Source organism: Heloderma suspectum, chromosome 13, assembly GCF_057233095.1.
Source record: "Heloderma suspectum isolate Gila_16-S chromosome 13, 16-S_ref, whole genome shotgun sequence".
In the NCBI taxonomy this organism is placed as follows: domain Eukaryota; kingdom Metazoa; phylum Chordata; class Lepidosauria; order Squamata; family Helodermatidae; genus Heloderma; species Heloderma suspectum.
The window spans coordinates 7,827,938-7,851,110 of NC_139470.1; the positions used below are offsets into that span (position 1 = coordinate 7,827,938).

Sequence of the window (23,173 nt, forward strand, 5' to 3'; positions counted from 1 at the left end):
AGCTACCTTTATTTTCGCCAGTTTCTGTCTTGGGCCCTAATCCGGAGTCATTGCTTTGGTGTGGTGGATTCTTTCAAGGTTACCTGCCCTCAGAGGAGGAGATCAGTTGCAGTGCTCAGGAGATGCGCCCAGCACGCGCACAGGACTGGCCTCCTTCGGTGGCAGCTTTGCAGCATCTTGGCATGAGTGCTGCTGAATGTGGGCAAGCCTGGGCCCGTTTCCAAACTTTCCTGTCCCCCCCCCCCCCAAAAAAAAGTGCAGCATTGCTTCTAGTTCCAAAAGTAAATCCCCTTGGGTGCAAGGATGAAGCACGCCTCCCCTTCCCCTGTTTCAGAGAGGGAGCCGCCCGCAGCTGTGGGAAAGCTTGAGCTGCGCTTCTGTAGCATACCCAAGAGCGGCCCGCAAGATGGCCGCTCTCACGCTATACCCACAGGTTCTTTGTAACGCTTTCCCGATACTGATGCCTCGGTGAAAAATGACTCTTACTCCTGCTGCATTTAGCGAGCAAAGCCTTTCTTTTTGGTCCTGATCCCTCAGAAATGGTTGGAGTGCTGCTTACAGAGAGCCAAGCTACTTCAGGAAGGCCTTGAGCTCTGACTAACAGTCTCCAGCATTGGAGGGGCTTGCAGTGAGAGAAGGGGGGGGGGAGTAGGGGGGAGCTTTCCTAACATCGAAATAGTTGCCAGGGAATATTCTGCCACCCCCAGTCCTAGGAACATAAGTAGCGAGCTGCCTTTTACTGAGTCAGGTCCTTGGTCCACCTAGCCCAGTATTGTCAACACTGACTGGCAGCAGCGGCTCTCCAGGGTTTCAGGCAGGAATTTCTCCTCGCCCTACCTGGAGAAGCCAGGGATCGAACCTGGGACCTCCTGCATGCGAAGCAAGGGCTCTGTCACGCTGAGCTATGGCCCCTCCCATAGCTTAAATATGCAAATAACGTTTGCATATGCACATTTATAAGTATAGGTGCAAATTTATAAATAATTCCCATCATTCAAAGCAATACAGAGTGCATCTCACCATGGTGGAGAAGAGTACAGAAATGTAATAAATTAATAATAATACAGGGTAGCCATTTACATATTGCCCCCCCCCCCTTGCAAAGGAAAAGCATCCCCCAAAAGGAGGACGCCAGTTTGCATAGGACCATAGGAAGCTGCCTTATACTGAGCCAGACCCTTGGTCCATGTAGCCCAGTACTGTGGACACTGACTGGCAGCAATGGCTCTCCAGGGTTTCAGGCAGGGGTTTTTCCAGCCCTACCTGGAGGTGCCGGGAATCGAACCTGGGACCATCACTTGCACCCCTCCCCAAATCTAAGCCTCCCCATTGGGGCATTGAACCCTGTGAGACAGGCAGGGATGCTTCTATAGTAATGAAGCAAAGCTCCCCATAAATTCCTCTTTTGCTCTGCTTCGTAAGAACCACTACAAACTACAAACGTCGCTCCTCCACCCCTCTTTCTAGTTAAGTAAATGGTTCTGGTGTGTGGAGTTACACTTCTATTCGTATTCGCTGATTTACACTAAAAATTTGCGACCGCTTTGATGACCTTTGTCATGGCTCACAGACTGAGCGCTGAGCCAGGGACACCTCCCTCCGTTCAAATCTCACCTCTGTCTTGAGCTCCCTGGATGGCAGGCAAGCCCCCCCTCTCAGCCCCCCCCCCCCCCCCCGTCCATAACTAATGGAGATAAATAACTACCCTCTGGGCTTGTTTGTAAGGATTGCTGGGACTATATATGCAAAGTGGTTTGAACACCTGTAAGTACTGCATCAATGCTGCATATGATGATGGTGGTTTGGGAGGTAAAAAGCTATTCTTCACTTTTGAAAAGAAAAACTGGGAAGTTTTAAGTAGCTGAAGATGGGCCTTTTTCTTTCGCTGGCTTTGGCTGGCTGGGTTTCTGGGAGGGGGCCTCCTTGGTTGTGGGGCCCAGGGTTTGGAATGACCTCCCCAGTGAGGCTCCTTGACTGCCCCGTGTTTAGGTGGGTGATGGAGGCAGCTTTATTTAAGCAGGCATTTTTGGAACCCTGATGCCTGCCTGCTGCCGCCTTAAATTACTGGGTAGTATCCAGCGTTCAGACAGCATAGTAAGAAGCAGAGGCCTCACCTTGCCGACAAAGGTTCATATAATCAAAGCTATGGTTTTCCCAGTAGTAACGTATGCCTGTGAGAGCTGGACTGTAAGGAAGGCTGAGCGCCGAAGAATCGATGCTTTCGAACTGTGGTGCTGGAGAAGACTCTTACGAGTCCCCTGGACTGCAAGGAGGTCCAGTCAGTCCATCCTAAAGGAAATCAACCCTGACTGCTCATTGGAAGGACAGATACTGAAGCTGAAGCTCAAATGTTTTGGCCACCTAATGCGAAGAGAAAAGTCACTGGAAAAGACCCTGATGCTGGGAAAGACTGAAGGCAAAAGGAGAAGGGGACGGCAGAGGATGAGATGGCTAGATAGCATCACCGATGCAATGAATATGAACCTGAGCACACTCCGGGAGAGAGTGGAGGACAGGAAGGCCTGGCGTGCTATGGTCCATGGGGTCACGAAGAGTCGGACACGACTTAACGACTGAACAACAACAACATCCAGTGTTCATCCTACTTAGAGTAGACCAACTGAAATGAATGGGATCTTTGTTAGATTAGCATTGGATACGACCCAGTACTGTAAATCCTTACTGCAGGTCTATTCTTAGGTTATATTTTCCTCCCATGTTACCTATTTTATTGAGTTTTTGGCCAGTTTGGGTCTACGTATTTGGGCCTCCCTTCTTGGCATGCCATGTTTCAACACTTCCTGAGTTATGTAACTGTAGTTTAGACCCAAATGTGGGAAACGATGGTTACTAGGATCAGAACAAACTGGGATCTTAAACCATGGTTTGGAGCTGGCTTAAGATTCCGGTTTGTTCCGAGCCTGGTAACCAAAGTTTCCCAGTTTGGATGTAACAAGAAGCTGTGGTTGGTTAGCCCAGGAAGCATTAAGCTGCAGGATGTCGAGGAGGGAAGGGTGGGTGGCGTGACGACGGAGGATGGGGGTGCGAGACTGGTGCGTATCTCCGCTTTATCTGTACGTTTGAATTGGGCCTTGTGTGCTTTTTGTAAACAGGCAGGTTATAAATGAGTAAATGGATGATGCTGATAATAATTGTTCCTTTTGGCTGTAGAATCACGATCCTTGGGACAGGTGCCAAATGGTTAGCAGTCCTGGAAGAGAAGAACCTTAAACCATGTAAGTGTCAAGATGCCCTTTGAGTTCCTTCTGGCTTTGGAGCCTGTTGGATGAGGTTCAGCGCCCCTGACCTAGTCTCTTCCCAGGTCTTATCCTCTCCTTGGGCCAGATTTGCCCAGCCAGTGAGGCCTACTTCTAGGGGACAGCAGCATTGTGGAAGAGAGAATTGGCTCTTCCTCAGCTTTCCAGATTTAAGTGCAGAATTAAAATGGAATAAGGGAAGAATTGTAGTTCTGCTTGGAATAATGCTACTTTTTGCTTGGTGCTTTCTCCCAAGGTGAAACTCACAACCTTCAAACGCTGCACAGCATCCTGTCGACTGGTTCGCCCCTCAAGCCTCAAAGCTACGAGTACGTCTACAACCACATAAAGAGCAACGTTCTGCTCGGATCTATCTCAGGTAGCAGCTTGCTAGATCCCGTAATTTCATCTACCATTCCCCTTGTGTTTAGCATTTGGGTACTCTTCCGCTACTTGGCATCCAATACCCTAGCTGCCGCAGTCATATACAGTGATGGCCCTTCTTTCTTTATTTACAGGATTCAGAGACTGCTTTATGGGGCTGTATCCAACGGTGTCATTCCATTAGTGCAAATATCATTGCACTAGTGGTAACTAGGTTCCAAATAGCGTGCAAGAGGAGAATCCCACTAAAGTTGTACTTGTGCAAGTGCAGTTGCGCAACTTGTGCATCTGGTTGTGCATTACACTCGTGCATCTGGTTGTGCAACAGGGTGCGCATTGACACACACAGCCGCTTGCACAAGGGTAATCCACAACTGCTTATGCAGTGGAAAGATTTGGCAGAGCTCCACTAGTGCTGTTTTGAGTTTGCAGGATGACGCTGTTGGACACGGCTCTATATCTAACAAGATTCCTGAGCGGTGAACAATAAAAGAAATGAAAAAAATAGTCGAAAGGCAGAATTAAAATATTTAGAATCAGATTATGTCAATTAAACCATGGCTGGTCAGTCACGAACGGTTTCAGGGAATGACCCGAGCAGGTGCTGAAAACAAAACGCCGGTGCCTGCCTGACATCACTGCCTCCCGAGTGGACTCCCGACAGACAGCAGGTCCGGGCAGAACCACCAGGAACATCTCAAGACGTGTTCCCCTTTAAAAAGATGTTTTGACTGTCCAAAGTTGATCTCTTGATGGGGATGTTGTTGGTAACCTTTTAATATGCGTTCCCAGGGTTTCTTAGCTTCAGCATGGCGCTACCAACAGTGGATCAAGTTGCCTCTTTCCCTTCCCGAGTGATTCCGAATCGCTTTAGATCATTTTCCTGGGGTTTCGCTGTTGTTATTTCTCATTTATAGCGCCGTCAACATGCGTGGCGCTCTGTTGAGAGCAGGTCTCTGCCCTGAGGCGCTTGCCGTCTCAAATTCATCACAGGGGAAACAGAAGGAGAGGAAGGCGGGAAAACAGGGCGGCAGTGGGACAGCCTTCGGCAGCCCGGTGCTCTCCAGATGTGTTGGACTACTGCGCCCAGCATTCCTAATCATCGGTCATGCTAGCTGGGGTTGATAGGAGATGACATCCAAAACATCTGGCAGGGACCAGGTTGGAGAAGGCTGCATTGGCACATTGGTTCTAGGGAATTGTGCCAAAGCTGGTGTGTTGTACCACATGTCCTTTGGGCCACATCTGGCACCCCTGGATTCCCAAAATTGATTGATTGAAAACATTTCTTGTCCACCTTTCAGGGCAAAAGCCCTCCCAAGGCGGCTCAGAGCGATAAAATACCCTGGCCACACCCTCCTTTCCCCAACAGCTGATCCCTTGGTAGCTTCCTGACTTTTGTGCATCCCTCCTCCCCACCCTCAATTCTAAAAGATTGAAATGCCTCTGCAAAGCATCGTTTTCCAGCATATTTTTGGGTTTGCATCAGTTCTCCTTAATGTTTCCATCGCAGGTGATGATATTAAGGCAAGGGATGAAGCATCTCAGATCTCGGATACAACCTATCGTCCGTGTCTCCGCCATTAACTGCTTTTGGCTTGTGCTGGAGCTGCATACCCCGCCCCCCCCCCCCCCCGGCCACACTTAGGGTGTCCCCAGTATAAAATCCCTTAGAAATGTAAAATACAAAATCTTCGGGCTGCACCATATGCAGCACTGGGTCCAGGTTTTGAGGAACAGGCCTCAGCCAAAGTGTCTTCCTTGACCCCTCCTCCCCCGATTTTCTCAGAAATGGAAGTCGGCTCTTGGGCTGAAAGAGGTTCCACACCCCAGTGCCAAAGGGGGGCACAGAGAAGGTGTTTTTTTATAGGTGGCTTGGGAAGGTATAAGAGGCGGCATCACACAGGTGCTGTGGGAGGGAATTCCAAGCACACGGGGCCTGAAGTAATTGAACCGTCGTCGTAGCGCAGGGTTGCCACCGTCTCCTGGGGTGGCCCCCCAAGCTGAGCGTGGGGGATCTCTGAGCCTCTTGAGAAAGGTGCTCATGGCTGTCCCCCTCTCAATCTAGGAGGCACAGATATTGTTTCCTGCTTTATGGGTCAGAACGTGTCCATTCCGGTTTACAAAGGCGAGATCCAGGCACGGAATCTTGGAATGGCCGTGGAAGCCTGGAATGACGAAGGTACGCATGGGCCGTTTGTAAAGAAGCGAGTCCTTGACGAATAATGTAGTGTTGGCCTGAAGCTTTGCTTCCCGGAGTATGTCGATTGTGAAGGGGGAGGATGAAGGGACGGGACGCCACCAATCGTTAGGCATTTTCCCAGCTTTTGTGCAGTTTTTCCTCATTCTAAAAGGGTGAAGCACCTCTCCTAAGGCTTGGTTACTGGGACTAAGAGCTTTAAGCTAAAATATGTGGGTATTTTGGGTCCCCTCACCCGCCCCTTTTGCCTTCAGCCACACCCATGGGTGGAGCGTACGTCCCGAGAGCTTCTCCAAAATGGAATTTGGCACTCGTGCAGAAAGAGGTTCTGCAGCCCTGTGTTTGGGGATAGAGGAGGTTTAGCCCATCGCTGTGGATCTCGATTTGGTGAAGAATATTATCAGTTGCATATTAATCACTTGAGCAGGAAAAAAGTAGACGTTTTCCCCCTTGATCCTTAAAACAGGGAAGCCAGTTTTGGGGGAAAGTGGAGAGCTGGTTTGTACCAAGCCCATGCCTTGCCAGCCGACACACTTTTGGAACGACGAGAACGGAAGCAAATACAGGAAGGCATATTTTTCTAAATATCCAGGTACGTAGCGTGATAATTTATGCGTGGTGTTTTTTTTTTCTTTTCTTTTCTGGCATTGGTGGTCCTCCACTGCTGAAGCCTGCAGAACCAATATTTGAACATTCAGTGGAGAACAGCTGGGTGTACAAATATTTGCTCATGGAATTGTGAATCTGATAGTGTAGATGTCTGAAAGTTCCTCCTTGCCTGCCCACAGTCAGGTGTCTCTCTCCCACCTCCTCGTTTTCACTTCCCAAGTGAAACTCATTGGGCAGGCCTCCCTGTTCCTGGTACCTTCTCCAATATCAGGAACAATCTGGGATCACAGTCAGATTTTTTTTAAAAAAAGAAAGGGGTAGGGTTACGAGATTTCCTACACAGGGATCCAGGTTTTCCCAACCCTAACCCTCACGTGAAACTGAAACATCTCTGTACCCACACGGTATGCCCAAAGACAGTAGGCAAGCCGTCCTGGTTGACCGCTCAGTCTGTCTGCCCAAGCTAGGCTTTACTGAGGTCCCTGTTCCTGCACAGGGAGCCAGGTTTTCCCAACTTTATCCCTAGCCTGAGGGTTGATTGTTCAACTGAGGCCACACCCCTGGTCCATTCAAATCCATAAACTCTTGGCGAGAAACTTAACCCAGGTTCACACGTAACAACGATTTATGTGGTGTTTACCCCATGAAATTTTGGGGCCATGTTGGAGTGAGCAAGCGCACTGCCTATGACCTGTTTGTGGCTTCCACGTTGTTTCTGGATTTCAGAACACCCCAGGAACACCCCATTGTTTTCATGATGTGCAAACCGGGCACTGTGGATTGTTCAGGGAGAAACAACCCAGGCTTTTAACCCACTAATAAACCATGGTTTAAAACTCTGGGTTGTTTTCCCCTGAACAGCCCAGAGGTCCAGCTTCACACGTCACGGCAACAACCCAGGAACATGACATTCTTTGGTTGTTTTGTAATTTGGATGCAATTACAACACATTAATTGTTCCGTGAATTATTGTTCCTTGCGAAACCGCTCTATGTCTTCTGGAGAGCTGTGGAGTTTCCTGTTGATACGTTCCAGCAGGCTGGTCAGGTTAGCTTGTTACAGCAAACACAGAACTAGAGTCTGTTCATCTTTAAGGTGTCTCACCACTCTTACGGTGGTTTTGAAATAAGTTTATTTACAAATTTGTAAGTTTGTGCGTCAGCTATGAGTTTTGTAGCAGGCAGCGTCAGTGCCCTCTAAAGCTAGCAGCGTGCCATTTGAACTGTATCCCCGAAAGCTGCCACTGCACAAAAGCTCAAGTGTTCTGTCTCCTTCACCTGGTACATTCCAGTGTCCAAACTCTCTCTCTCTCTCTCTCTCTCTCTCTGGGGCCTTTACCCAAACAGGGGTGTGCATTCAGTGGGTAGTATCCTCCAGGCATCAAAACCATCAGAGCTCATTTAATCTAGTATTTTTCCAGCCTGTTCTTCAAATCCCTAGTTCTTCATGGTACTGTATCTCTACCATATCTCAATAGGCACCTATTTTGAGATTTTGCTCATGTGCAAATTTAAACTGAATTGGCTAAAAGGCAGATGCGTAAAACTGCTTTAAGCACTTGATGACTGCTCCGATTCCCTGTGTTTTTGTCTCGTTGCGATGTTCTTCGCTTGTGTTCGTGTCCCGTAACCTGTCACGCTTTTAAGCGGAGAGTCAATTTGTAAAAAGGCCGGAAGCCGTGCACCGTCCAGGCCTGGCTTGTTGATCAGTGACCTGCTTGACCTCCATGTGGTTTTTTTCTCTGCACAGGTGTTTGGGCTCACGGCGACTATTGCAAAATCAACCCCAAGACTGGAGGCATTGTCATGCTTGGCCGCAGGTAAGGCATCCCTTCGGCACCGCAGTCCACAAAGGAGGCTTTGTGGAAGACAGTGAGGCCAGCTTGCTGCCCACCTGTTGGCAGGAGATGGAGGACGCGGTGCCAGTTTGATTCGGCTCGTTGGCTCAGATTTATGCAGCTGAGATGGAAAATTTCACCAGCCGCTTCTGGTGGTGGTGGTGGTTGTTATCCTTCTCCTTTTTCTTCTTCTCCCCCTCCCCCTTCTCCTTTTTCTCCTCCTCCTCCTCCTCCTCCACCCTCTTCTCTTTCTCCTCCTCTTCCTTTCTCTCCTTCTCCTTCTCTTTTTACTCTTCTACCTTCTCCTTTTTTGCCTCCTTCCTCCCCCCTCTTCTCTTCCTCCCCTCTTCTCTTTCATAGAATCACCCCTCTTCTCCTCCTCTTCCTCCTCCCTCTTCTTTCTTCTCCTCTTCCTTTTTCTCCTTCTTCCCTTTTCTCCTCCTCCTCCCCTTTTTTCTCTTTCTCCTTTTTTCTCTTTCACCGCAACTTCCTGTCTGTTTCAGCATCATGTGGTCCTCACAAGGTTTGGAACCAAGGGATTGCTGAGGCAGGTTTCCTAGAAACAACTATTCTGTGGTTCTTAGCAAATATCCCCGTTATAGCCTTCCCCAAAAAGTGTGGTGTAGTGGTCAGAATGTTGGACAGAGACTTGAGAGATCCGGGTTCTAGTCCCCACTCGGCCATGGAAGCTCACTGGGTGACTTCGAGCCAGTCGCTGACTTTCTGCCTAACCTACCTCACAGGGCTGTTGTGAGAATACAGTGGAGGTGGATCATGTAAGCTGCCTTGGGTTCCTTGGAGGAAGAAGGGGATATAAATGTAATAATAAAAAAATAACATTTTAAAAAATCAACCTGGTGCCCTCCAGATGTGGTGGACTACATCTGTCTCACAGTGGGATTATGGGAGTTGTAGTCCAACACATTCTGAATGAGTGCGGCTGAAGGTCTCGTGCTTCTTATGCTCGCTAAGCACCAAGCCAGATGTGAAAGTTGCATGCAAGCAATTCCATGTGCAAGGTTTAGCAGGGGTTGGGCAACTTGTGGCCCTCCAGATGTTTTGGCCTACAGCTTCCATCAGCTCTAGCCAACCTAGGTGAGGGATCATGGGAATTGCAGGACCAAACCCCTGTGGGCCCACAAGTTGCCCATCCCTGTTTTAGAGGTTTGAACAGCCCCTGTGATGGGAAGGGGACAACAACCGGTATCGGTACCATGATGTCAATGGGAGCTCGGGCTAATAGCAGCTCTTGGGGAGGGGGATTTTCATCAGAACTACAAGGTTTTTTTTGGGGGGAAGGGTTAAGCAAACCTCCCTATGCACCACCGTCCCAATCCTGAGCATGTGCACCCCCCCCACACGCACACCTGGATTGATAAAAATCAAACATGTACATTATTTCCATACATGTTTAGTTTGGCCCTAAGTTTGTGGGGGCTTTTTAACTTCGGGGTCACGAGCAGCACCGTTGACCAAGTGCAAAATATTATGGGTGCCTCATCGACTTAAAACTGGCCGTGGGGCTTGAGATGGTGTACGACACAGAGCTGCCGATGAAAATGGCAGCCCCGTGTTCCTTTCTCCTCCATGCTCTGATTAAAGAGGCTTATTCATAGGGTCCTTTTCCCTGATGTTTGCTTCATATCATTGGCTGTCAGGGGAAATGGAACATCCTCCTTAAACATTATGGGGAAGGAAGTTGCCGTGAGGCTGCCGTTCCTGGCATGCTTTCTGCATTGAGCAACTTGTCTATTTCCAGCTACATTTGGTTATGATGGCTCCTGGCACTGTCTCCAGACACCCTAGGATTGTGTTGCGTAGTCTCTGTAAAAGGCACTTGGTTCTGCTAAGCTGGAGTCCCCAGAGTTCTTTGGACATACGTTACAGCAATTACACCTACTTAGATGTGCGAATATATACGCTCTGTGTGTATGTGTGTGTCCTCCCCCTCCCCCAAACTTGTATAACACTTCATTCTAATGGGTATGAATCTTTATGGAATAAGAATGCCTTGTACTGCAGCTAGATCCTAGCGTAGGACTTGCTTTTGTGTTGCATCTTTAATGCAGTTGGCTTACTGGAAACCAAGATGAATTGTATCATTTTCGCCTCTTCATCAAACCTCGATAATATCTTAATGATTCTTTTCCTCTCCGGCTTTGTTCTTTTTCAGTGATGGCACGCTGAATCCGAGCGGAGTGAGGTTTGGGAGTTCTGAGATATATAACATAGGTATGCAGCTTACGTTTTATACACTCTTCTTCACCTCCCCCTGAATTGTAATTTTTTGCTAGCTTTATCATACGTAGCTATTTCCAGAGGGGTAGCCATTTTATTTCTTTTTATTTATTAAGGGTGAAATCCTATGGGTTGCACACTCATGAGATGCAAGCCCCCAAATTTGAGTACTCAGTACCCTGCCAAGCTCCTAAACAGCTTGAGGCCAAAGTCCTTTTTATTTTCCCAGGCATTTTAGTCTTTTAGCTCTGTTTTAAATCTGTTACTGGATTTTAAATCTCTGCACTGATGCTAGGCTTTATTGTGGTTCGTAGTTTGACATTGTAGTTTTAAGCTTTTAAATTTTATATTGTATTTTAGGATCCGGTTTGTGGTTGCAGTTGTTGCGAACCGCCCAGACAGCTTCGGCTATTGGGCGGTATAGAAATGTAATAAATAATGTTAACCCATTGCAGCCAGAACAGCACAGACTCCTGTGTCACCTTAAAGGCTCGCCCATTTAGTCTGGCATACGCTTTCGTGGGCGACAGCCCACCTCATGAGACGCACCAAGTGTTATCAAGAGTTTTGGGTACATAATACAGCAGCAGCATATTTTAATTTTTGCCTTAAAAAAGGCCACACAGAATGAAGTAATTCCTTTGGCGATGTATTGCTGCCGTCACCTTCCACGAGCATGGCATTTGCGCAACGGAGCCTGCATTTCGAGGATTGTCTCGACCCATCTGGCGTGAGCAATCCCTTACTTAGCTGGGGCGGTTTGCTCTTTCCGAGAGAGAGCAGAGACACAGGCCCTGGTTGTCTCGAGTGAAGCCTCGTTAATAGATTCCTTTGACTGCACTCTGCTGCCATAATTCTTGCGTGTGCACAAAGAGGTTGTCAGCACGGTCCGTGAAGTCAGCGGAGAGCCCGCAGCAACGAAGGGAGGGCAATTGCGATGGCGTAGAAACTGTGGCCGAGTGAATTGGAGCACTGTTTGACTGTAATTCTATCCCCCCGTGTGGGCAGCAGTTGAACTTTAATGGCCTTCCCTTTTCACCCTCTGTTCCTCCCCCCTTTTTTATTTTCTTGAAATAGTCTCTTTGTTATATGGTGTGTCTTTTTTTCCTTTTGGGGAAGGGTTGGGAGAGGAGCAGGAGAAGGAGAAGGAGGTGGTTGAGAAATGCAAGAATCAGCCCTGACTTGCTTTCGAATCTGCATTTGATAGCATGTGTATGACCAGCAGAGCATCCGTGAAAGGTTTCCAGCAGGGCCACAACTTTACATGACCTTGCTTACTCGTTCTCATTAACACATTTTATCTTATTTACTGGAGTATGCATTGGGTTGGATCCAGATGTAATCATTCTGTTTGGGAGGAGGCTGTAGCTGACCGATGGAGTCCCTGCTTGATTTATTTATTGATTTATTTCATTGATATCCCACCTTTCTTCCATCATGGAACTCAAGATGGCTCCATGTGGTTCCCAGGTAGTCTCCCCTCCGAGCACTGACCAGACCCAAACTTGCTTAGCTTCAGCAACGTGGCCGCCTCATGTGCCTTCAGACTATGCCCTGGGACCTTTGCATGCAGAAGGTCTCAGGTTCAAATGCCGGTATCTCCAGGTAGGGCTGGTTCCGTGTCTGAAACCCTGGAGAGCCGCTACAGGTAGATAAAAGTCACTTTATCCTCTTAGCCGATCTTGGCATGTAACGTAGGCTGATGGTGAATCTTTCACGGTCAGCCAGTGAGTTCTGTGGCCGAATGAGGATTTGAACCTGGGTCTCCCCAGCCCTAATCTGCCACACCAAGTGCTACACAGTGCTAGTTCTGGTTTCCCACTGCTTCAGCCCACAGCTCCTGAAGCGGCCTGCAGTGCAAGATTTAGCAGTAAAAACGAGCACATGCGATGGGTCATGTTGGCTACAACCCTCCTGCCTCTTTTTAAGATGCAAAAAGTTGCCTTATAGTCAAACCATTAGTCCTAACTATTGTTTCCTCTGGATGGGCAATGGCTGTCCAAGGTGCTGTCAAGGGCTCTTTGGCGGCCTCTTTCAGTCTAATCCAGTAGCCAAGTCCAGACACAGACAAAGGGATTCTTTTCAAAGCTTTATTCCTCTTTTACAACTTAACTACTCTAGATATGAGCAGCAGAGTACCTATGCCCTAAGTTGGAACAGTTGGTCCCCGTTTGAAGGAGAATCACTGGCAGACCCTGAACTTATGGGCTAGGGAGAGTCCCTCCCCTTTTCCCTTGGATCCTCTGGGCGCAACCGTTGTTTGCGTGCCAACCGGGCAGTATGCCTCCTTTCTGCGCCCTCCATTTGGCGCCGTTCCCTGCTTCAGCGTCGCACATCCAGCAAGTCTTCTTCCCGCGCTCTCTCACTCCCGGGACCGCTATCTATGCCAGGAATGCTGGTGGGAGGAATCTCTGCCAACTGTTGGCCCTGGGAAGGATGAGCGCACCCCTCTCCCAGGAGCGGCTGCTCTACCTCAGAATCAGAACTACTCTGGGATTCTGTGGGCTCAGTGTCCACCCTGACAGGTGTTTGCCGGAGGGGCCACAGCTCAGTGGTAGAGGGGCCATGGCTCAGTGGTTGGCACGCATAAGGTCCCGGTTCGATCCCCAGCATCTCCAGGTAGGGCAGGAAGAACCCCTGCCCGAAACCCTGGAGAGCCGCTGCTGCCAGTCAGTGTCGACAGCACTGGGCTAGATGGACCGAGGCCCTGCCTCAATATAAGGCAAGTTTCTCTGTTTCTGTGTCTTAGGCAGAGGAGAGTGTTTCCCATCACCTGCTACATAATCCTTTTATTTATGTTAAGTGAAGGTCAGTGGATAGAACCTGGGACCTTCTCCCTGCGAAGCAGTTGCTCTGCCACTGAACTGTGCACCCTTTCTTGAGAGAGAGAGAGAGAGAGAGAGAGAGAGAGAGAGAGAGAGATGTAAAATACATGCAACGTCATGCAAGCAGACTCCCCCTCCCTCGTGCTCCCCCTCGCCCCCCCCCAGATCTGCTCCATAAGGTTCTTCATTCCTCTGCAGCCGGTTTTGGTGATAGGGAAGTGTGGGGGGCTGCAGGTGCTGGGGGAATTGGTTCTGCCAGCAGCATCCATTGCTCTGGCCAGACGGACACAGTTGGATCCAGCCCATGGGAAGCTGCCTTAAACCAAGTCAGATGCTTATTTGTCAGTTTAGCCCAGGGATTTATGAGAATTTAGATTCGGCTGCAAAACATGCAGACATGCCCTGTTCGAAACCTTGAACGCAAGCACACGCCGACCGGAAATATCCACCAATCGTTGAGCACGTGCTCATGTTCCTCTTGTTCCACTTTCCAGTTTGATTTGCGCAACTTTTCCTCAGTAGGAAATTTGTGCAAATTTGGGGAGAATTGCGCAAGCCTCTGCTCAGTTTGCACAAGTTTCCCAGTTGCGCAGAGCGAGTGGCAGTCGTAGACGGGGATGGGGACCAGGCACAAGGCAAGCAGCAAGAGGACGTTTGGAGAAACCTAGTGCTCTCGAACATAGCTTGTTCACCCATCCCTACTCTAGCCCCATACTGACTGCTCCAGGTGGCAGCGGCTCTCTAGGGCAGGTGTGGGCAACTTGGTGCCCTCTAGATGATTCACATTGCATCCCCCAGAATCCCTCACCGTTGGCCATGTGGGCCAGGACTTCTTGGAGCTGTGATCCAAACATCTGGAAGACACCAGGTTGCCTATCCCCACTTTAGGGTCTCAGGCGGAGGTCTTTCCCATTTCATAGTGCTTCATCCTTTGATGTTGGGCATTGAACTGGGGACTTTCAGCATGCAATGTGGGTGCTTTACCACTGCGCTACAGGTCCTCCCTTCTACAGCAGTATCCATTCATCGGTCAAGTGGCTATTCTGATGGGAGGGGAGTACACCCATTCAGAAGAACAGTCCCAACCCTCAGAAAGACCAGAAGTGAGTGAACGTGGAGTTAAGAAGGCCTTACCTAGATCCTGGTAGCCTCAGAGAGCGGAGCACCCACAAAAGGGACACCTCAGAAGATCTTAATAATGAGGGGAGAGGGAGGGGAAGATATGGGAGGAGGCATCTCTGGATTCTCCGACCTGGTGCCCATGGGCACCAAGGTGCCCGCAGACACCGCTCTTGGTGCCTGCCTGGCTCCCTGCCATCTTTGAGTTCAAAAGAGCGGTTTTGCGTTTTAGAGCTCAGACCCTACCTCTGCCTTGTACTTAGGTTCTTGGGCAAGCTCCTTTTCTTTTAGTCTCAACGGTTTGCCTTCTGGGAAATGAGCATGTTGTGACTGGCCATGCCCACCATGGCAGCCATTTTATGAACGGGCAAACCGTTCCTCCCGTGGCAGCCATTTTGTGAGAGTGCCCACAACACTGTCAAAATTCCAAATTTTGGAGTTATCAGTATGTGTAAGCCACTCTTGTGCTCCTGCTTTGGAGGAAGGGTAGAGGGTCCGGGTATAAGAACTGCGGATAAATAAATAAATATTTGATTTAAGCAGGAATTACTCATGAGCATTTAAGTACATCTTTGGTGCATTACAGACAGGGGCTGACCCCAAAAGACTGGGGATTAATCTTTGGGAGAGCCACGAAGGGGTGGTGGTGGTTCAGATTGCTTCTGGCCATTCGGTGGGGGTCTTTTTGGACTATGAGGTCTCCGAAGACAAGGAGCTGTGGTCTGGCTTGCCATTGTTGTATATTTACTGCCTGCCCAGGGTCCAGAAGGTATTAATACGTCCAAACCAATCGTTTCTTGTTCTGACAGTGGAAGCTTTTGAGGAGGTTTCCGACAGTCTGTGTGTTCCTCAGTATAACAAAGACGGTGAAGAAAGGGTGATCCTCTTCCTGAAAATGGCCACCAACCAGGAGTTCAGTCCGGATTTGGTGAAACGAATTAGGGAAGCGATCCGCGTCGCGCTCTCAGCCCGGCATGTTCCCAGCTTCATTCTAGAAACCGAAGGCATTCCGGTACGTCAAAGCAGTGTTTTTCTTATTTCTTGCCGCTGCGTTTTGTTATTTTTTTCATTGTCACCTTGGAATAGTAATTAAGGAGCAGTTGTCATCTTTCTTCAAAGCCCACACATGCCTGAAAATTTTAGCCTCATTTTTTCCCCGCTGAAAAGTGGATTGGAGTTTTATAAATAGTTTTGTCCGTGTTGCTTAGCAACTTGTGTGTGCATGCACACTTTTCTTCTTGAATAAGCCTTCTCTTTTTCTTCCTTTTAAACCCCCACCCCCACCCCCAAACCCTATTCCCTAATAGAGATCCATACTCGGCTTCTGTGGTCTGTTGAACGAGAATTCTTGGGCATTCTCGATAAATAGAAAACGGGCTGATTAATTTTGGCTTTCGAGTGTGGCAAAATGCTTTCTCTCTTCCCCCCTTCCCCCAAAGCATTTCACATTCTTCCATTTTTAAAGTCTAAAGAAAAGAATTTTGCAAGATGTGTTTTTAAAAAACCAGCCCTACTCCTAAACCTTGTGAATGTCTTAAGACGGCCAATTTGGAGCCTCAGGGAGCCAATTAAGGCCGATGGTGAAACTGTTATCTACTCCCGGGGATTCATAACTTTTCCACCCAAAACTTACCATGAAATTCCATCACAAGAGGAAATAGAAGTGTGTATGTTTGGCAGGAATTGGAGGCCTGGAGTGGGTGGGTGGGGGAATGTTTTGGTAGCACTGCTAAAGTGGGAAAGCCAGTGTGGCGTATTGGCGAGAGTGTTGGACTGGGAGCCGGGAGATCCGGGTTCTAGTCCCCGCTCGGTCATGGAAGCTCACTGGGTGACTTTGGGCCAGTCACAGACTCTCAGCCCACCTCACAGGGCTGTTGCTGTGAGGATAAAATGGAGAGGAAGAGGAATATGTACCCCGCCTTGAGTTCCTTAAGGAGGAAAAAAGGCGGGATAGAAATGTAATTAATAAACAAACAAGCAAATAAATAAATAAATTCTATTCAGGGTGAAGTGAAAAAATTGCTCTCAAGGGATCTCTTGGATGAAAAGCCTGGCTTGAAACTATTGTGCACGTGTGCAAGGTTTCTCGCATCACCGCATCTCTTCCTTACACCATGGACCGCACACGGTTTTGACCGTCATTCCCTCATCCCAGGGACTCCCGGGAACTGTGGTTCTGTGAGGGAGCTTAGAGATCTCTAGCAAACACACTTCTCAGTAGCCTCGCCGGACTACCGCTCCCAGGATGCCTTTGGGGATGCCGTGATGGTTATACCAGCACAATAGTTACACCGACATAAAACAGAAGACGCTGGCCCTCCAGGTGTTTTGGACTACAGCTCCCATTATTCCTGACCATTGGCCAGCCTGGCTGGGGCCTTATGGGAGTTGTAGTCCAAAACATCTGCATGGCACTAGGTTGCAATATCCCGTTATGTGGGGTCTTACAAGCCCTTTGAGAGAGAGAGCGCTGATGTGCCATTTGGCAGTAGAACCTAGCCAGGCTTGTGGTGGGACCTCACTGTCTAACCTCTCCTGTGAGGCAAGGAGATGGAGGTGGTTCTGGGCGGGGAGGAGCCAAGTGGCGGTTGGTCCCAGCCAGGCTGGCAGAAGAGGCCTTGTTGTTTGACCTCTCCCTCTGCTGCAGCCAGTGTCACGCTCCTACGTCCTCCCCCTTCACAATCAACACACTCCAGGAAACAAGGCTTCAGGCTAACTCTGCTTTATCAGTTAACGAGGCGCTTCTTTACAAATGCAGATTTTAGGAAATTCTCAGACTGCAGTGAAACAGCTAATCCACACATCTATGAATATCAGTGGAGGAGGCGAAGTGGAAGTTAGAGGAGTTGCCAGCAGTCTGGGCATGAACTTCATGGCCAGACTAGCATCGCAGGGATGCCCTCTCTTAGGGCGGCTTCCTCCTACGTTGGCTTCCATGAGTGGCCAACCTGGTGGAGCGTCTGAACCCTGCCCCTAACTTTTTCCACTCCATTCTGTGGCAGACCCTAGCATCCTTCAAGTCACACCTCTCGCCCTCCTCCTCCTCTCCCTCCGAAACTTGAGTTCTCCTGGTGGAGGAATGGGGGAGCCGTTCAGCCTGGGCCATCTGTGTGTCCAGGTCTCGGGAAGAAAGTCTCGCCATATCTGGGCTCACTGGGGAGGGTGCCTCCCTCTGTTCTGGCTGTTCCCCTTCTGATTCTGAATCTGAGCTGCCAGACATCTCCACATGCCCAGGTTCATTCCTGACAGCCAGGTGGAGTTTTAGATATCATGGTCTCAAGTCCTCCCTTAGGGCATTGGACTCGATGGCCTTGTAGGCCCCTTCCAACCCTACTATTCTATGATTCCTCCTTCCTTTAACAAAAGAAATTGCCGGCCGATCAGATTGGCTCTTCCTGCCGCTGGAATGTGGCCCCTCAGAGCGTTTCCGAAATTGAATTCTCCCCTCGGGCTGGAAGAGGTTCGACGTCCCTGTGGCCTTCAGTGTGGGGCACCAGCAGCCTGCCTTCCAAACCGCGTCTCAAGTGCCCCCTTCCCCTCCCCAGCCAAAAAGCATGGCGCTGAAATCTACAGTGCATTGGCAGGGGTGGTGTGTCTGGTCCTGATCTCTGCTCCCCCCCCCCCGCTTTTCTCCAAGCTTCAAATAGCTCAGCAAACTGAAGGCAAAGAGTAAAGGGAACAGCATCGAGGTGTTTATATGACAGCTGGTAACTTAGGAATCTTAGTTTAGATCATTAATTAGCTCACGCTCCAGAGGAATTTATAACTGAATTCTAATTAGGGTGGAGGTAAAAATGCGCCAACGTGAAAGCGATTGGAGCTGTATCCTCGTTCTCTCCATTCCCACCTTTTTTGTCAGTTTTTTGCCACAGCTTCTGGAACTATATTTAAGCTTATATCTACATCTACCTGCCCTGGTCCTTGTCTCTCTTAGGAGCCAAGGGCTGACAGGACCTGAAGTGCCAGTTGGGGACACAAAAGCCCCCTCAAAGTGGGCATTTGAGAAGTGTCACAGTGTAGAACGGGAAATGCGGAACTGAGCCCTGTCTGTTGCCCAACATCTTAGCGGCAGTCGTCCCATCTCAGAAAGGGTACCACAGAGTAGCTTTTCCTGGCCTGGTGCCCTCTGGATCAGCTTTGCCCAACTAGGTTGCATCCAGATGTGTTGGACGTCCCAGCATCCCCCAGCCAGTATGGGGGATTTGTTAGTCTACAACTAATAACAGTCTAACAAATCTGGAGGGCACCAGGTTGAGGAAAGCTGTGCTAGGTGTTTTGGACTACAACTACTATCATCCCTAATGCTTGGCTGTGCAGGCTGCGGCTTATGGGAGTTGCAGTCCAAAATCTGTGGAGGGTGGCAGGTTGCCTTCCCCTGCTGTAAGGTAAGTCTGTATTGTGAGCCCGGTATTGCAGATGGCAGGGACCGAAGCTGAGAGAGAGTGGCTGGGCTAAGCCTACCTAGTGAGTTCAAGGCAGTGTGGTGTAGTGGCTAGAGTGTTGGACTGGGACTCTGGCGATCTAGGTTCTAGTCCCCACTCGGTCATGAAACTCCCTGAGTGACTTTGGGCCAGTCGCTGACTCTCAGCCTAACCTACCTCGCAGGGGTGTTGTGAGGATAAAATGGAGAGGAGGAGGCTCATGTAAGCTGTCTTAGGCTCCTTGCAAGAGGAAAAAGGGTGGGATATAAATGTAATAATAAATAAGGCAGAGGTGGGATTCGAACTGGGGGAATTACTGATTCAGAGCCCAGCTCTTCATCCATTACTTTACGCTAGCTCTCTTTTTAATGCAGATTTTAATCCGCATCAGGGCCAGCCCTACCATTAGACAAATCATGGGTGTCATGAAAAGGCAGCCAACGGTTAGTTACAGATGTATTATTATTTTATGTGTACTGCCAGGGAGGGGAAGAGGCTTGTTTGGGTATTTCTGTTGCAGGGGCCGAATAAGTTGGTTGGGCTTGGCGCTGTGCACCCTGACTTTAGCGGCGGGGCGGGCAGTGGCGGGGGGAGGTGACTCTTTGCTGCTCTGCCTTTGCCGAAAAATGCCTCGGGCTGGCCCCGATCTGCATTAGGCGTGCAAAAGTGCAGGCTTGAATGAATGCTAGTTTCCCTTTGGTTAATCGTCTTCAGGTTTGATGTCCGCGGGATGTAAGTTGCGACTTCACCTTTGTCTCATTCTCAATTTCACAGTACACAATAAATGGGAAGAAAGTCGAAGTGGCTGTCAAACAGATTATCGCCGGGAAGGAAGTGGCTCAGCGGGGCATCTTCTCCAACCCAGAAACACTGGAGCTCTACCGAAATATTCCCGAGCTACAGGGCTTCTGAAGGAGTCTGCCTTTTCCCATCTCTTGCTGTTCATGTGCGTGTGTGTCTGGTTTTGTACTGTGTATATAATATGTATATGGATACTGTATGTAAAAGAAACTTATTTAAGCGACGGTGTTTCTTTTGAAAAGGAGAAATATCGGGGGGCGTGTTTTGTTTTCTTGCCAAGTTCTTCAAGAACAGGCTTTTTGGGGGAGGGCAGCCTGGCAGATTTTGGCACGTTACCATGGCCCTCCTTCCGAGGTTAGAAAAGCTTGCTTTGCCTCCTTTCAGATACCTGGGTACTGCACAACATTTTTATAATGCATACTAAACCCGTCTCTTCTGGCTCGAATTTTATCTCTAACATTAAGGGAAGAAGGTGGACGCCCACACAGCTAGTAGTAGGCCATATTCTGCTTGGGTTCAGGTACTACTGGTTTTTCGAGTGCTGTGCCGAGGATTCTGGGAAACTTGACTGCAGGCTTCTCAGTGGGAAGGTTACAAAATGGCGGACAAGCTCCCTTGAAACAGCAGCCCACCCAGTGCTGATCTTCAGGCTCCCAGAACACATCCCACAACCCTCAGCAGCCCACAGGGGCCCAGTGGTTGACAGTTCTGTGTGGGGAAGGTTCCCTGAAGCAAGGAAGTTTTGAAAAGCGCTGAGTTAATGGGTCCCTTCCTAGTTCTCAACGTGTTTACTTTCCTTTAAAAAAAAGGAAAGAAAAAGAGATGGACTTCTACATCTGTTTAAACTTTAAAAAGAGAGACAGAGTGTACCTCTTTTTACAACTAAGCGCAGCATTTTTATTTTTGCCACTGTTCTAAATAACACTTGACTTTCACTGCTAAGTATGAAAAATGTCGGCCCTCATCCAGAGACAGGCATGCTAGCGTGCTCTTGCAATCAATGGGACCAATTAGTTGTGACTTGCTGAAGGGCCCATCAATTCCGTGGGTCTTCGGCGCTGGCAGTGTTTTTCCTTCGGATCGGTGTTAGGTTTTGGCTGCCCCGTCTACCCAGCTCTGAATTGATTTGGAGAGAGGGGAGGTGGTGGCATTGAAAGCATGATGGTGCATTTAGTTTTCTGAAATGTGTGTGTGTGTTCTTAAAAAATCTGGTTTGAATTTTGTTTTTAAAAATGAAGAAAGGGGATCTTCTTGACCTGTACAAACCCACTGCACAATGCAGAGCCTGGGCACATAAGTATGGGATAATCTCTGACCTTTCACACAGGCCTTCCCCACCCTGCTCCCCTCCAGATTGTGGGACTGTAATCCCCCTCATTTTCAGCCAATGGCTATGCTTCTGAGAATGGTGAGAGTGCCCTCCCACACATCTGGAGGGCACTGAATTCGCGAAGACTGTTGTTATACCCTTGTAATATTTTACAGGAGTCATATCTGTAACTGAGCACTGGCCAGGGGCCAACACCATGTAGACTCTGCCCAAGGACACTCCTAAGCTAAGGGCTTTCTAACCCTTTCTTCCTTGGTGCCAGCTTCATGGGAGCTCTGGCAGAGCAACACCCCGCATGGATCTCCACTACTGAACTCCCATATGCCTGTACGTTGGTTTGCACATAGCAGACAGGAGAACCCCTGTTAGGTTATCCCCATGGTGGGAAACCTGTGGCCATCCAGATGGTGTTGGACTACAGCTCCCATCATCCCTGACCATTGGCCTGGGGCTGATGGGAGTTGGAGTCCCAGCAACGGAGGGCCACGGTTTCCCCACCCCTGTGTTCGATACTGAAGGGTGGGAAAAGAGGCTTTAAGAGCCTTTTACCTGCAACTTGGCATGTGTAGGAGAAAGCAGCAGAAGTGAAAAGTAGGCAGGGAGCGTGTGAGATGGAGGGTTGCACTGGGGCCAGACAAGAAGCTCCTTGTTGGTGCAGCATGCGGGCCAGCAGTTGCCAATCTCTTTTTCCGGGACCTCTAAAAGAACTTTGTGTTTTTTGCCAATATGTGTAACTTCCCTTTTCTTTCTTTTTTAAAAGATGCAGTAGATCTTTAGAGTGGGGGTGGGGGAGATCTAAAATGGTTTCTTGGTGCTTTTAATCTGTCTTGGTTTTTAAAGGGGTCCCCCCCACCCCCAAAGAAAAACAAGCCGTTGCAAGGGTATGGAGGCATTACAGCCCATTGTGTTTTTCATAAAGGGTGATGGAGTTGCGAGAACCATGCAGAAAAAAAAGTCCGGCGTTCGAGTAATTTCTGTGTTACTTTGAATGAAGGGTGGCTAAATTCTGTTTTGGGGATTTTTCTGTTTTAAAATCATGTGTTGAGTGAGCTCAATGATATTTTAAGGGATTTAATGTTAATAAAAATGCAGAATAAATTCTTGCCTTCGTTGGAGTGAACTGATCACACAAGTGCTGATTTGTACAGAGTTGAGGTTGAAATGGTTGGCTGGTGTATGCATCGCAAAACAGAGAACTGTGTGCAAAATATATACCGGGACTTTAATTTTTCTTATTTTATGGGTCTCATACACTTGGTAGTTCAGGAGGTTTTTTTATTACATTTGGCCAATGTCCAATGCAACATTCCAAAGAATAGAGAATAAAGTTTGGAAAGACAAACCCTTGAAAACTCAGTTTCAAAATTTTTTTTAGAAGCCTAACTTAAGCCAAATATGCAAGTGAGTTTGTCAAAACATCACCACAGCAATTAACTGCCAAGTCTAGAATAACTCTTGCTTGGATTATCATGGCTGCTCAGTTGTAAAGGGAAACTGTGGGTCATATGAGAGTATCTATGGATAGCTTAACTTTTCTGAAACGGAACTTGGCTGTAAATGGGCTAGAATGGCATTAGGGAATTTAGAATGTGGTTTGGAATGTAAACGGCACAGTAGGATATAGTGTGGAAGGTCTTCCAGCTGGGAAGCTTGACACGTTCCCATGTGGGCCGATTTCAAGATGGCGGCCCTAATTCAAAATGGCGGCTTTAAAAGCTTTCCTTCCCCACTTCTGAGGCCAACAGCTCAGGACGTAAGTGTTTAAAAATTCTCTTTGTTACATGTTGTATCATTGGTTTTATTGCATTTGTTTTTATTATGCATGTTTCCCTGAGAATTTCACCTATAGGGTGACCCATAAATTGAAATAATAACGAGAATGAGAATATTAATAGGAACATAGGAAACTGCCTTATACTGAGTCAGAGCACTGGATCATCATGTCCAGTATTGTCAACACTGACTGACAGCAGGTTCCTGGGTTTGCAGGCAGGAATTTTTCTAGCCCTACCTGGAGATGCCAGGGATTGAACCTGGGACCCTCTGCATGCAAAGCGCGGGCTCTACCACGGAGCTACAGACGTTTCCCTAAAGAATAGATGACAGAAAGCCTTGCAACCCAAACGGAATGAAAGCAGAGGGGTGTGTGTGT

At 48.6% G+C, this 23,173-nt stretch overlaps 1 protein-coding gene across 1 annotated transcript in view; it reads left to right on the top strand.

The window, feature by feature from the left end:
• AACS (acetoacetyl-CoA synthetase) overlaps positions 1-22,369 on the top strand; it is a 58,985-nt gene extending 36,616 nt beyond the window's left edge. The window contains exons 11-18 of the mRNA XM_084820485.1: positions 3,172-3,236; positions 3,514-3,636; positions 5,710-5,823; positions 6,308-6,433; positions 8,200-8,269; positions 10,461-10,519; positions 15,279-15,481; positions 19,665-22,369. Coding sequence (XP_084676611.1) covers positions 3,172-3,236; positions 3,514-3,636; positions 5,710-5,823; positions 6,308-6,433; positions 8,200-8,269; positions 10,461-10,519; positions 15,279-15,481; positions 19,665-19,802 — 898 coding nt within the window. The 3' untranslated portion in view covers positions 19,803-22,369. The remainder of the gene's footprint in view (positions 1-3,171; positions 3,237-3,513; positions 3,637-5,709; positions 5,824-6,307; positions 6,434-8,199; positions 8,270-10,460; positions 10,520-15,278; positions 15,482-19,664) is intronic.
• Positions 22,370-23,173: the final 804 nt, after the last annotated feature.